This window comes from Lissotriton helveticus, chromosome 3_2, assembly GCF_964261635.1.
Source record: "Lissotriton helveticus chromosome 3_2, aLisHel1.1, whole genome shotgun sequence".
Classification (NCBI taxonomy): domain Eukaryota; kingdom Metazoa; phylum Chordata; class Amphibia; order Caudata; family Salamandridae; genus Lissotriton; species Lissotriton helveticus.
The window spans coordinates 20,937,551-20,952,832 of record NC_136062.1 but is presented as its reverse complement, the minus strand read 5'-3'; the positions used below and the strand labels follow the sequence as shown (position 1 = coordinate 20,952,832).

General features: G+C 46.0%; 1 protein-coding gene across 3 annotated transcripts in view; it reads left to right on the top strand.

Annotated features, from left to right (window-relative positions):
• Window positions 1-15,282, top strand: part of GABPB1 (GA binding protein transcription factor subunit beta 1) — a 634,768-nt gene that overhangs the window by 419,661 nt on the left and 199,825 nt on the right. For all 3 annotated transcript variants that reach the window (XM_078684756.1, XM_078684755.1, XM_078684754.1), the window contains exon 9: window positions 8,659-8,774. In XM_078684756.1, the coding sequence (XP_078540882.1) occupies window positions 8,659-8,774 (116 nt within the window). The remainder of the gene's footprint in view (window positions 1-8,658; window positions 8,775-15,282) is intronic.

Genomic DNA, 15,282 nt, shown 5'->3' with positions numbered 1-15,282 from the left:
GGAAACAGTGCCTCTCAGTCATGAGCGCACAATTTGGGTTCCCCAAGAACACAATGGCGCGCTGCGCCCACCCTGATACCACCTCTGGGGACATCAACGAACCCAAGGCCTTAGCCTCCTCGGCCATGTCAAGGATTTTGCCCAATAGGAGCTTGTCCTGGCAGGAGCACCAGGACCCGTCAATACCATTCTTAGAGTCCTTCACAAATTTGGCCAGGGACGTTGCCATCTTTGGGTTGATATCTGGAGTAAGTGCAACCTTCCCCTCTAAACTGGGACGGGGACACTCTGCCAGGAGGCTGTTGCAAGCGTCTTTTTCCATTAGCTTACGAAGACGGCTGGCTACATACTTGGCCTCCTTGTTCCCTGGAATTCAGACTGCGGATCTAGGATGGGCGATACTATCGGGGTCAAGCATGTCCGAAACACCCTCTGTGGCAGAAGGGGGCGGAGAGGTAGGGAGCCATGGCCTAGAGTGACCCGAGTTATCATCTGTGTCCCCAGGAGAATGCCCCTGGAGGGTCCAGGGTGGCGGTACGTGGTGGGGTGGGGATGTTAACTACATGGGCCATTGTCTCTAGCTGCGGGGGAACCTGCGCTAGGAAAGCCTGCTCTAGGCATGCAAAGGCATCCGCGTCCACACCACGGTTATACTACTTCTCTGACTCGCGCTGCCCATAGAGAGGGCACAGCGCCCCCAAGCGGTGGGAGGACCTCACCCCAATAACAGATGGGCACAGGGCCCCATAAGGCATGCAAATGCGTCAGCGACCAAGCGAATCTGTAGAGAATCAGATCACATCACAAGCACATCAAAATACAGGCAGCAATAAGAATAAATCCATCCCCCAAACCAGGAGAAACGAGAAAAAATGACTTAACTTGCTGCTGAGCAGCGAAGAAAGAGGAAGGGTAGATAGAGTGGAAGGACCAAGTTAGGACTGGAGTATGGACAGCGTGGAAGGACTTGTGTGCTGAACTCCTTTATTTCCCTACTGTTCATGGGAAATGTAGTTCTTGTTATTGTGTTAAGAATGGCTGCTGTGAAAATATAGAGAATGGCATAATCTGAGCCTCCGGTCCTGAAATAGAATGACTGCCAGAGCCATCTTCAACTCCAACATCGGATGTTGTCAGTCTCTGAATCTTACATCTGCTCCAGTTTTAAACTGGATTCCAGAAACAGCTCCAATGCTGCAGCAGCCATCTTACTTAAAGCCATATCTGTAAATTGAGAAAAAGAAATCCAAACGAGAAATACCAAAGAAGAACAAATGCCAACAAAATATCTGCTAAAGTGAAGCAAGAATTGTTTGAACAAATAAACAATCAGGCTTCTCTAAAGTAGTATATCATGCTGCATTTCAAAAAGTACACAACTGATATCCCTCGGGATCTTGTTCGCGCTATATAAAACTTTATAAATAAAAATAAGCAATACGTAAAAAGAGCAAAAAAAAAAAAAAAAAAATATATATATATATATATATATATATATATATATATAGAATAGACAATGAAACAAAATGATACACTGTATGCTAAGTCCCAAAAATAAACAACCAATACTGCAATGAAGAGAATTCTCTAATTAAACTTATCCCCAAAATCCAACTTACCTCCACAGTTCAGCATCCCACTAAAAATCACATTATGCTACACAGGGAAAATCTATATATTACCCAGGGGCAGTTGCCCCTGGTAGTAATAGGTAGGTCCACGTTTCCCAAGGCGAAGGATTTTTTGGTATGCTAATAACTTTGGCAACGTTTGAAGAATCTTAACAAAACTTTCCCCAAAAAATCCTAACCCCCTCAGCTCCTTTCTTGAAAGCTTTGGAGAGGTACGTCAAGAGGGGTCTGGGGAAAAATGGGGCGTCCCCAAAATGCCTTTTCCCTGTGCAATTGTCCGTAGGAAAATTAGGCACAGTTGTAGCCTCAACGGTTGAGCAGAATTACACCAAATTTGGTAGAAAGCTCTTGATCCAGAAAGCGTACTTCTTGTGATTTGGTGTCCAGTACTTTTTGAGAATTCAAGGTTTAAAATGTGTGTGTATATATATGGATATGGAGGATCCTTGGATCCAACCGATCAAAAGATAAGCTCTGATTGGCTGCCGCTACATCAACAAAAATGAAGTGGGCGCCATTTTAGAAAATTGTGGTCTCAGTTTCGTAGCCTGACAAAATATAGAATAGGATGTAGGAATATCCTGACCCCCTAGGCCTGTGATCAAAAACTTAAAGGCGGATCTGCTGTAAAATTAAGAAAAAACAATAAATGCAGGGCTCCCACCATTGTTTTTAAAAATAAAACTGTCCTCCTACCCCCCAGGTTGGGCCAGGGCCCAAGTGCAACGTATGACGAGGGAGCATGTGTCCTTCTCCCCGCACCAATTCAAGGCCCTAGAGAACCCATCTCCTGGGTCCCAAATCATTTTAATCGGGACAGGGGCATGCTGCCCCCCTACCTGAGCATTCTAAAGGCCCTGGTGGCCCCATCCCCCATGGTAATTTAAATGAGAGAGGTGTGAAGACCCTCACACTCTCCCCATAGCCTTCTGAAGGCCACGGGGACCACATTCCTCCATGGCTGATGTATTTGTTTTATGGGGATAAGAGAATGTAACCTCCCCTTCCTGAGCTATAGTACAGCCCTGGGGACCCAATGCCCCAGGGAACGTTATATTTGTGTTGGCAGATGTGGATCTCCTCTTTCAGAGCCTATTTGTGCCCTGGGGACCCCATCCCCCAGACGTTCTGTATTTTATTTTGGGGAACCATGGTATAGCCCTGGGGACCCCATCACCTGGACCGAATCACTGTTTGTGTCCAGAGATCCCCATCCTCTGGGACATTGTTCCCTGCCCACACAATCACGGGCAGGGAAGACTTCAGAGCTCCCACCCGGCAGGAACAAGCAAAATGTTTGCCCTGCCCCCGCTCTCACAGGCTGGGAACCTAGGATTGCCTCCACCCAGCAGGCGCAGAGATAAAGGTTCTGTCAGCTAGGTGGGAGTAAAGATTCCTCCCAGAGCCCCCTGGATGCCCAATAGCCCCATTGCTAAAGTCACAGCCTCACTAGGGGCACCCAGTTTTGGAAAAGAGGATGAAAAATACAACAAAAAGAGTATCTGACTCCTGCATAACCCCGTAGATGAAGCTTCTTCCGGGGAGCTGTTGGGACCACGGGTGCACTGAGGTTCCCCCACTTCCCCAACAACAACATAAAAAGACTGGAAGGCTATGGGTGTCCCAGGTGGGACAAGGACAGACCCAAATAAAAGATATTGGGGAAAGAAGAATAAATCAGCAGCTAGGAAGGAGCACAACATAGTGTCCTTTATGGGCTAATTTAGATATATTTTGCTGCATGGTGGTGCCCCAAGCTAGGACCACCAGCATAGTTTTTTAAGTGTTGTAAGGGGCTGTAGGGAGTGCAGGAACCCGATGTTTCCTGGTGTTTATAAAACATGACCCCAAGAAAAATGTGATGATCTTTCTAAACATTCCCAGAGCTGGAGCTTTTTGCTCATCAGTTTGGAAGTGCAGGTACCCCTGGTGGTTGGTCTTATGGCTGCATTAAGGGGCTTAAGCAGAGTAAAAGAAAGACTCTAACAATTGTTTAATGTTGTTTTAATTACAAATGCTTTTTTAAATGTTTGGCAGACATTGCAATGACCCCTTGACATAATCAATAGGCCTGTTGTTGATATATTGACAGGGACTTACAATAAAGAAACACCTTAGCAATTCACTGAACAAACAAAGGTTAAAGTAACAGTTATAGTTAGGTATTCAATACAACTGCAGAAATGTGCTGTAGAAACAAAAGGTTAAAGTGATGTTATAGTTAGGAGACAATGTTAGTTGCAAAATAACATTTTAAACTAAAAATAACTAACGAAATTCACCAGTTATAGTTATCTGAAGGAACCAATCTCGCCAACCGCCATGCACAGTGAACCTGTAACTTGTGCTCTCATGATGCACACTGTTTTCATAGATGATGTCATTTCAGATATCATCATTGATGTGATCAATTTTGTCATTGAACATGTCATGAGTGAGTTAAAATGTGCAGGTATAAGCAGTACATGGTGGGTCCCGAATTATAGTCACTTCATTTAACTAGAACTTGTGAGCTACCGCAGGCAACTGCATAATGATATGACTATGTCAGCTAGGGTTTTTAATCTCAAGGGTAGTTTGTGCTCTCACCCCTTTTTGTTCACTCTCTGTATTGCCGGCTTCAACAATGTCCTGACCAACTCTTGCATCGGTGTTCCAAGTGTTGGTATCCACCAATTTGTATGCGATCCACTTGGTGTTTCTAGCCCCCGTGGTACTCCTAGTATGGCCCGGCAGGCCTTCATTGGCGGACCTTGCCTTGCCATTTCTAGGTTTCCAGTGAGGCCGACAGTGAACACAAACGATGACCGCAGGAGCATACTTGGTGAATACGTATAAAATGCTCCTGCGTCATCTTTTGTGTTTACTGCCAGCCTCTGATGTCACACACAGCACCGTCGGTTAGCTTCCCAAAAGGCCCTTTAAAAGTCAGCTGTAAGGCTGTCACAGCTGACTTTTAAAGGGCCTTTTGGGATGCTTCCTGTTTCGTGTTGCCGACTTAAGCCCATTCAGAATTTGGATAATTGCGCCTGAAGAGACACAGACAGAGACACAGACAGAGACACAGACAGAGACACAGACAGAGACACAGACAGAGACACAGACAGAGACACAGACAGAGACACAGACAGAGACACAGACACAGACCGAGACACAGACCGAGACACAGACCGAGACACAGACCGAGACACAGACCGAGACACAGACCGAGACACAGACCGAGACACAGACCGAGACACAGACCGAGACACAGACCGAGACACAGACCGAGACACAGACCGAGACACAGACACAGACAGAGACACAGACACAGACACAGACACAGACACAGATAGAGACACAGACACAGATAGAGACACAGACACAGACACAGATAGAGACAGACACAGATAGAGACAGACACAGATAGAGACAGACACAGATAGAGACAGACACAGATAGAGACAGACACAGATAGAGACAGACACAGATAGAGACAGACACAGATAGAGACAGACACAGATAGAGACAGACACAGATAGAGACAGACACAGATAGAGACAGATACACAGATAGAGACAGAGACACAGATAGAGACAGAGACACAGATAGAGACAGAGACACAGATAGAGACAGAGACACAGATAGAGACAGAGACACAGATAGAGACAGAGACACAGATAGAGACAGGCACAGATAGAGGCAGAGACACAGATATAGGCAGATAAATACAGTTAGATAGATAGAGACACAGATGGAGACAGAGATGGAGACAGAGACACAGATGGAAACAGAGACACAGATGGAGACAGAGACACAGATGGAGACAGAGACACAGATGGAGACAGAGACACAGATGGAGACAGAGACACAGATGGAGACAGAGACACAGATGGAGACGGATAGAGCAGATGGAGACGGATAGAGCAGATGGAGACGGATAGAGCAGATGGAGACGGATAGAGCAGATGGAGACGGATAGAGCAGATGGAGACGGATAGAGCAGATGGAGACGGATAGAGCAGATGGAGACGGATAGAGCAGATGGAGACGGATAGAGCAGATGGAGACGGATAGAGCAGATGGAGACGGATAGAGCAGATGGAGACGGATAGAGCAGATGGAGACAGATAGAGACAGAGTCACCCAGGCCCTCGTCACCAGCCGTCTGGACTACGGCAACTCCCTCTATGCCGGAACCACCGCCAAACTCCAGAAAAGACTCCAGCGGATCCAGAACACCTCAGCACGACTCATCCTGGACATCCCCCGCCGCAGCCACATCTCCGGACACCTGAGAGACCTGCACTGGCTCCCGGTCAACAAGAGAATCACCTTTCGGCTCCTCACCCACGCACACAAAGCCCTACACAACCAAGGACCAGGATACCTCAACAGCCGCCTCAACTTCTACGCTCCCAAACGCCAGCTTCGATCGACCTACCACGCCGTCGCCGCCGTCCCCCGCATCCGAAGAGCCACCACAGGAGGAAGGTCCTTCTCCTACCTGGCCGCCAAGACTTGGAACTCCCTTCCGACCCACCTCCGCCTGACCCAGGACCACCTCGCCTTCAGGAAGCAGCTCAAGACCTGGCTGTTCGAGCAGTAGCGGACCCCCTCCCCCCAGCGCCTTAAGACCCTCCGGGTGAGTAGTGCGCTATATAAATGCTCTGATTGATTGATTGAGACAGATAGAGAAGATGGAGACAGATAGAGCAGATGGAGACAGATAGAGCAGATGGAGACAGATAGAGCAGATGGAGACAGATAGAGCAGATGGAGACAGATAGAGCAGATGGAGACAGATAGAGCAGATGGAGACAGAGCAGATGGAGACAGAGCAGATGGAGACAGAGCAGATGGAGACAGATAGAGCAGATGGAGACAGATAGAGCAGATGGAGACAGATAGAGCAGATGGAGACAGATAGAGCAGATGGAGACAGATAGAGCAGATGGAGACAGATAGAGCAGATGGAGACAGATAGAGCAGATGGAGACAGATAGAGCAGATGGAGACAGATAGAGCAGATAGAAACAGTTAGATAGATAGAGGCAGACCGATAGATCGAGACAGAGACACATATAGTCACAGTTAGATAGAGACAGAGACACAGATAGATGGAGACATCTGGATAGAGATAGATAGAGATAGAGACCGACAGATACAGAACGACCGATACAGACCGACAGATAGATAGATGAGATAGATAGAGACGGACAGATAGAGACGGACAGAGACGGAAAGATAGAGACTGACGGGTAGAGACAGACTGATAAATGGATAGAGACCAACAGAAAGACAGATGGATGGAGACAGACGGACGGACGGATGGATGGACGGATGGATGGAGACAGACAGACAGACAGACAGACAGACAGATGGATGGAGACAGACAGATGGATGGAGACCGACAGATGGATGGAGAAAGATGGATGGATGGATGGATGGAGACAGACAGACCGACAGATGGATGGAGACATAGATAGATAGATAGACAGATAGATAGATAGACAGAGATAGAGATAGATAGATATAGAGAGATAGAGAGATAGATAGAGAGCTAGATAGATAGATAGAAAGATAGATGTGTGTATGCCGGGTCTGGTGGCTCATTGGACTAATGCGTCCGCTGCAGGGGCCTGTGTTTGACCTCATGGTCACAGTTTCTTTTGTTTTACTCTAGCACTGCCCCCCACTGACACGGCCCCCACTGGTGCGGCCCTCGGCCACAAACTTTGTAAATTTGGCCCCCTAGAGAAAGTTTGTCAGTACCCATGTTCTAGCCAATACCTCAGTTGGATTGCAGAGATTCTTGGATAATATTTCTCTTTTTATGGCAGATATTAATCTTAAAATAAATCGGTCTAAGACCCACGTAATAGTTTACAGCCCAAAACATTTATGTTGTAAATAAGACTGATATTTGCAAACATTCTTCACATGGCTGGCATTGAACGATTGCGTTAGGGCAGACAATTTAATGAGGATCCAGTTGTTGTCTCAGATAAATAAACTTTGTGGGAGCTTGAATATGTCATGACTGTTTTTTAATCCAGATAGCCTGTCCCTCTCCTGCAAGAACACATTAAAGGCCTGTATTCTTGTAATGTGTCTTACTAATAGACAATAAACAGAGTCCATGAAACACGCTGCGAAAAACCACATGTTGATCACCTCAAGTCCTGGGGTGGAGCCTCCTCTTGTTTGGGTCCCCAATAGTCATCATAGATATTTGTGATACGAATAAGACAACACTGTGCACTTCATGGTTGACTTCCCTGCACGTGTTTGTGTTCTTTACTAGTTTCTCCTTGTGATTATACTTCTTCCTAGGCCACGATGCATTTCTTGTTGTTTTATAAATTGTATGTGCCTCTCTGGTGATATTTTTTGTTCTTGACCCTGATGCATGCTAACTTTAGGCACTGCATGCCAATTATATTTTTTATTCAATGTCCAACTTCTATTCACATTTGCTGGGTGAGTGCTTGCCAAGTCAATGCAGTTTGCTCTTGGAATGGAAAATGCTTTATGGTGGTTTGATTTATTTATTTATTTTCCTCATGCTCATTCTTCACCATTTATTGCTTCTTTTTTATTTGTACATTGAAATATAAGGAGTCTGCAATATCTGTCTTTCAAAGTTTTTATGACACTAGGTAATAGTTCTATTCTTTTTACACTTACGTGCCTGAATGGTTTGGGATGCTGGACGTTATGGTTGTGTTCTCCTTTTATTCTATGCTTGTATCTTTTATGCTTAAATTATTAACCGAATAAAGGAATTTCAGTCACTCAACTTGTGAGTCTCAATAGCATACCTTGGAAGAGGTGGACCTGATACAGAGGGCGGAGTGGCAGATATAGTGTATCTCCCTGGCTTCGAAGCTGATTTTACTTTTTGATGTGCAAAATGCTTAGGTTTACTTTACTGAAAGAACATTTGAAACCGGGATGTAAGTCAATGTGTAACAAACACTGAATTCTCCTTGTCCTAAAAAAAATGGTGATTAAATATTTATTAAGTATCCAATTTCTATTTTAGTTTTAACTGTTCCAGCAACAGACATGGTTGAAGAAACCGTAATTAGCGAAGAACCTCCTACCAAAAGACAGTGTATTGAGATAATTGAAAATCGGTTAGAAGCTTCAGAAACACAGGTAAGACAATGAAAAAAACTGATGTTGGAGAGCAAAAAAATAATTTATATACATGAATTTCTACGTAATGAATCCATGTATTTCAATGGTATTCTTTCAATTGCACTAGATTCAGTATTATTTGGAGTTGATGTTGAGGACTGATAATGGGAGGGTGAATTTAGGAAATGGGGCATCTACCCAGCCACATTTTGATCTGCAGGCAAGGATATTTGGGCTACTTAAAGTTTGGTCTGCTAATACTTTGCACCACCAATTACTTTGAGAGAGCAGCATACTACTCCTGGGGTCATCTCCTACCAACTGCTGAAAACATGATTACAGCAACATTCTCCTGTGCCAGTGCCTACATTAGTTATGTCCTGACATGGTGCTGACCTCATTTGCTAAGAGTTGCTGTGGAGAGAAGGTAAGGCTCAGGTAATTGCTAATTGTCCAGCACTGGATTTTTCATAGATTCACATGCTTGAAGCATTCTCCATTGTGAGGCTGAGAATCCCCAGGTCTTTTTGAATAACAAAACAGTGTTAAGACCCATAGAACCAGCTACAGTGGTTAGTTAGTAGCACATCCACCTCATTTGAAACAACCCACATTTTAGCTAATTAGGTTTAAGTGATGAGTTCTGCTCCTCTTAGAGGCCTCCTTAGCTTGGATTTCTACCTCCCATTGTGTGTGAGGGTGTCTCTCACAAATGTCTCTGCTCTAGATTGATGGATTGCTACATTTCTCAGCACTTTTACATTTTCTTTGACTGCTCCTGGACTCATGCTTCATCTACACTGTACAGTAAGTATCTTCATGATTTATTTTTTTAACCAGTGGAAGAGTGTGTCTCTCATCATGGGAGACAATGAGAAGAGCTATCTTCAAAATATGTTCCTTTTGTGGCGAACGAAAGACTGACATTGATTACCCTCATATTAAATGCCTGTATTGCTTACGCTAAAAGCATAAAGTGGCTTTTTATGGCATTTGTCAAACCTTTCCCTAAGACAACTTCGAGGATCTAGAATGACTAGTCTCAAACCATAAATAAAAAATTCCTCTCTAAAGTTTAGAAATTCCTGTGCTATAATTCTCTAAAAAAAATTGTTGAGATCCACCTCTCAGACTGAAAGAAAAAAAAACTACATTTCTGTTGTCTGTCCAAGAACACTTTTGCACCCAAAGGCGCCAGAAAAACCGTCTACTCAGAGGCTCTGTAAGAGTTCCTTCCTAAATTTTCCTCTAGGGGGAAGCCCCTCTAATAAGTGGACCTTCTTCAAAGAAAGGCTATTACAGTAGTGTACCGTGTATGTGTGGCATATGTTATGTTATGTTATAGGTAGTTTTGTAGCGCGCTCTGCTACTGGGGAGTATCCTGGCGCGTTGCGGAGGTGACCAAACATAACACAGAGAGACAGCCTGGGCCTGACAAACAAACAGATGGGTCTTGAGATCCTTTTTAAACTTGGATAGACACTGGGCGGTACGCAAATGAAGATGGAGAGCATTCCAAGCCTTCGCAGTTACCACAGAAATAGATTGGCCGCCCAGCCTAGCCCGCTTATAGCGGGGAAGAGTCAGTTTGGCCATCGAGGCTGACCTGAGACAGCGAGAAGGAGTGTAGAAGGAGAAGCGCTTCCTCAGGTAGCCGGGGCCTAGGTCATGGACAGCTCTAAATGACAGCACGAGAGATTTGAACATAATTCTCTGAGCTACAGGGAGCCAGTGGAGCAGGCGCATATGTGACCGAGCGCTCTGCCATTTCGGAATGCTAAACAAAAGGCGGACCGCGGCGTTCTGGACAACCTGCAGTCGTTTGACCAGGTAAGCCGGGATACCACAAAACAATGCATTAGCATAGTCCAATCTGGACAAGATGAGGGCACGCGCAACCGTTTCCCTAGCTTCTCTGGGCAGCAGAGGGAAGAATTTTCTTAAAGCCCTTAGCGTAGCAAAACAGGTCCCTGACAGCTTCTTGATATGGTCCTCAAATCTGAGGTCTTCTCCGAACCAAATTCCGAGGTTCTTAGCCGGGCCTCCCATCACCTTGGGACTAGGAAAATCCGGGGGCCACAAATCATTCTTAAAGTTGGAGGGGAAGGACCCATAGAAGAGAACCTCTGACTTGTCCTCGTTGCATTTAAGCTGGGCCATCGCCAGCCAATGAAACACCGAGGAAAGACAGAGGTGAACAGCCGTTGTATCCAGCTGGTCATCCGGCCAGGTAAAGAGCAGCTGGGTGTCATCGGCGTATCCGATGACCTTAGCCCCAAGCTGTTCGGCCAGGTATATCACAGGGGTGATGCAGGCGTTAAACATCAACGGGCTCAAAGTGGAGCCCTGGGGGACCCCGTGCAGAGAGGTTTGGCCTTTGAGGCATACGGCGGCATCCATACTTGCTGCGTCCTACCAAAAAGGAAGGATGACAACCAAGCCAGTACGCTGCCGCCAATGCCAATCTCAGACAGTCTAGCAAGGAGGAGATTATGGGGGACGGTATCGAACGCGGCAGAGAGGTCTAAAAGAATCAGGACCGCTCTGCCGCCACCATCCAAGCACTCTCGAATGGCCTCCGTCACCTCCACCAAAGCTGTCTCTGTGCTAAAGGCCGCCCTGAACCCTGACTGCGCCGGGTGCAGGGCATTGGATCTCTCGATTAAAGCTGTCCAGTTGGCGAAAAGCCACCTTCTCACAGATCTTCGCCAGGGCAGGTAGCAAAGATATAGGGCGATAATTTCCCGGTACCGTAGCCTCAAGCCCTGATTTCTTCAGTAAAGGGAGCAGCATAGCTTGCTTCCAGCATCCCGGGACCGTGGCAGAAGACAGTGAGAGGTTCACAATCTGGGTGACCTCAGTACATACAGTAGACGCCACTCCAGAGAGAACCCGGGCAGGGCAAGGGTCAGAAGGTGAGCCCGATTTCAGGGACTGAAGGAGAGCCTGGACATCAGGCTCCACTGCCACTGAAAAATCCAGAAACTGCTGTGAGGGGCAGTGGACTGTTTGAGAGACAGTAGTCATCGGAATATTGCCTGTGGGCACGGCAGCGAGCAAATCCCTTTGAATTTTTTCAATTTTTTCACTGAAAAAACAGGATAGCTCCTCGCACCATTGAGAAGAAGAAGGAAGCAATGGTGAGTCTGCCACAGGGGATAAAAAGCTTTTAACGATAGAAAAGATCTCACGGCTATTGTTACTAGCTATAGCAATCCTCCCAGCATAGTAACCACCCTTAGCTAATCTGATGGCGGCATAATATTCCCTCTGACCAGTCCTCAGGATTTCTTTAGCCTCTGGCTGATAGTCTCGTCTCCAAGCCCGCTCTAATTTCTTGCAGCCACGTTTCAAATCCCTTAGATCGGGCGAAAACCATGGCTGAGAAGGGATGCAGCGAGGTCGGGACGGGGCATTAGGCTTTGTGGATTCTTTGACTGCACATTCCATCCACCCATTAAAGCTACTAACCGCCTCTACCAGCTCCCCGCTGATTATTGGTCGGGACTTAATTAAGGCTCGCTCAAAGGAGGCAATGTTGATCTTTGAAGGGAGGTCCAGGACCGGACCCATGCTCACTCTATCGAGTCCATCCACCTGCCAGGCAAAACTGACCAACTTGTGGTCGGACCACGTCACTCTATCCGACCTAAGTGCCACAATGGGAAAGTTGGAACAGACCAAGTCGAGTAAATGACCCCCCACATGAGTCGGACCTTCCACCCATTGTTTGAGTTGGGCCCGTTCCAAGATCTCTGCTAGGCGGCTGGCCATAGATGAATCATTGGCCTCCATGTGGATGTTAAGGTCCCCCAGTAAAAGGTACTTTTATAGTATAAATAATTAAATAAATAACCAGCCCCTCTTTCCCAAAAGGGTATTAAAAGGGACATACTGATGCGGACGAAAGCTACTGGATTAGAGTACATGGCAGAAACTAGTTGATCATACGTAAGGGCCAAGGAGTGATGGTAACTCAAACTAGCCCGTTTCCCCCAATTTTTGACCTTGTTAAATGGATCCGTGAATAAATACTGATTTGGGCACCGTCTAGGCATTTTTAAAGATTAACTCATGTAAATCCCATGCATTTTTTCACAGGTGCTCTCTCGTAAGAAAAGAGGTCGCAGAAAACTCAGACCCTCAGAGGGTCGGTAAGAACTTGATGAAGCATGTCACTGGATAACAATCAGTGAGTGAGAATTCCTTTAAGAAAAAGGTCTTTCCCCTGTATCCAGTGGGCCCACCGTAGATGACTTGAGGTTGACTCTCTAGATTGTAACACTGTATATAAAGAGGGTGAGTCACAACCTCCATTACCCTCTCTTGATTTTTATGTGGATTCAGATGTCCACCACAAGTAATAAAGGCACTTCTATACTGTGAGCTCCAGTAAAAGGTTTCAGTAATTTAAACCTGAGCTCAACCCTTTGTAACTAAAGCACATAGCAGACCGGCTTAACTGAGAGAAAATCTGTGAAGCAGTTAGTAATATTAAAACCCAACATAATAAAACTCCGAAACCCAGCATAATAAAAATCTCTCTCCAATTTATAAAAATGGAGAATAATTGAATTAGCAAAATTACACCAAAATGACAAAAGTCCAATAGGAAGAACCAGAGATAACAATAACGCCAAAAAGTGGGTAAGGCACTAATGGTACTCAGATGTCACAGTAGAGTAAGACCTATGTGTGATTTCATGCCAGCTGCTCTGCGTTGGTCCAGTGCACCAACCTGGTACGAATGTCAGATATTTTAATTTGGAACGTAGTCTTTTTTTTTTTTTGGCAAGGCGCAGGCTGTATCTGCGGAGGGCTCCACGATGTCCGATAGGCATTGAACCAGGTCCTAGTTAAGACATTGGTTTTGTCTGGAACAGTTTAGAATGGGAAAAATTCACATTTCACACTCAGTGAAGTTCTCTTGCTTCCTGGATACTTTTGGCACCTTCTTTCAGTCAAGGTTTCTATCTTCGGACTTGGCCTCTTTTCAGAGCTTGTAGTCCTCCAGCAGGAGAAGGGTGCGTGATTTGTCCAACAGAGGCTTCATGAGACAGGATACCTTCACAGTGAGGTTCTGCTGAAACAGATTTACTGCTGTGTAGAAACTCTGAGGAGGGGAAACCTGTTTCTTCAGCCCAGCAAGATCACACCTTGGACGGATTGGCTTATCTGGTTTGTCCCGGTCCTGCAGAGGTCTTAAAGTCCAAGGATTTTCAGGATTGGTAAGAGAAGTCCAGATAGACAAAGCCAAGTATCCCTCGACCTCAGGAATGGCGCTTAGAGATCAAGACTCACTACAGCAGAGATCACAAGCCAGGTCCAGGTCACTTCCAGTTAGTATTGGTCAGTTGGGCACTTCAAGAAAAATGCTTCTTGCAAATTGTTCAGGTCTTGTAGCCACACAGGAGGTCAGCAAAGTGACCTCCTGGAGTCCACGTCTTTGTTCTGGGTACAAGTGGGAGCAGGTTCAGGCTTTTAGGTTTCCTCACATGTCACAAAAAGAAGGTGCAGTCCTCCTTCTGTTCTTCCATGTGTACAGAGTATTCTGAAGGTGCCTTTGGGTGCCATATTAATGCCTGGCAGTAGCTTGTGCGTAGAGGTGATTTCTGGCCTCTCTCTAACCAATAGGGTAAATGTTCACGGGGGCAACACTACCTACCTGTGCAGCGGTTCCTGTATGCACAACTACAAACAATCCTACAGTGCCCCTCACTTTCTACATCCAAGATGGAAAAACATAGTTTACCTTTAACTCCGCCACCCCTTTCTCCCCTACCTCCTTGTCATGGCATTGTGTCAATGAAAAGAATAAAATGTACAAGTGCATCCTAGGTATCCCAATGTACTCTTGATCGACGCCCATCATGCACCATCCAACGTTCAGCTATCATGGGCCAACTGAGTCCCCTGCAATATCACGCACCCCTGTGCCCCATGGTCACCTCATGTCAGATAACATATAGGACCATGCCTGAAGATCATCTTCAAGTGTTACATCCCTCCCGGTGAATTTCATTTGCACTGCATCTGCTGTTGCCCAGTCGCACTTCTCTCACACATGCCTCAACGGGTGGGGGCCAGGGCCCAAGCAACACAATAGCAATGCATCTGTTTTCTAGTACTAGTCCTAGAAGAACAAATAGTCTACTTGGTTTCTTGTTTTTTGGAGCAGGAAGTAAATCAAGCAGCACTTGGCGGATCTCCATGGCAACCACCCAACCTGTAGCACCACACAAGCGTGAGTGTGGCTTCCCAGTAGGAAGTAAGGGATGAACAGGCCCCTGTCAAATGGAGAAAATCAGCGTTCGGTGACCCACATCCTGGGCATGTTCCAGGGAGGGCCGGATAAATCGTACAGTGTCCGTGGGGTAAGGTATGTCTGATGCACAAAATTATATTAAAGGAGCTTACACCCCGGCACCCCTCCTGGACCCTCAGCCATTCTCCCTCCGTTAGGGATTCCCCTACCAGTGCATCCCATTTCATCTGCACAGGCAAACTTTCTACCGGTAAGTTATCC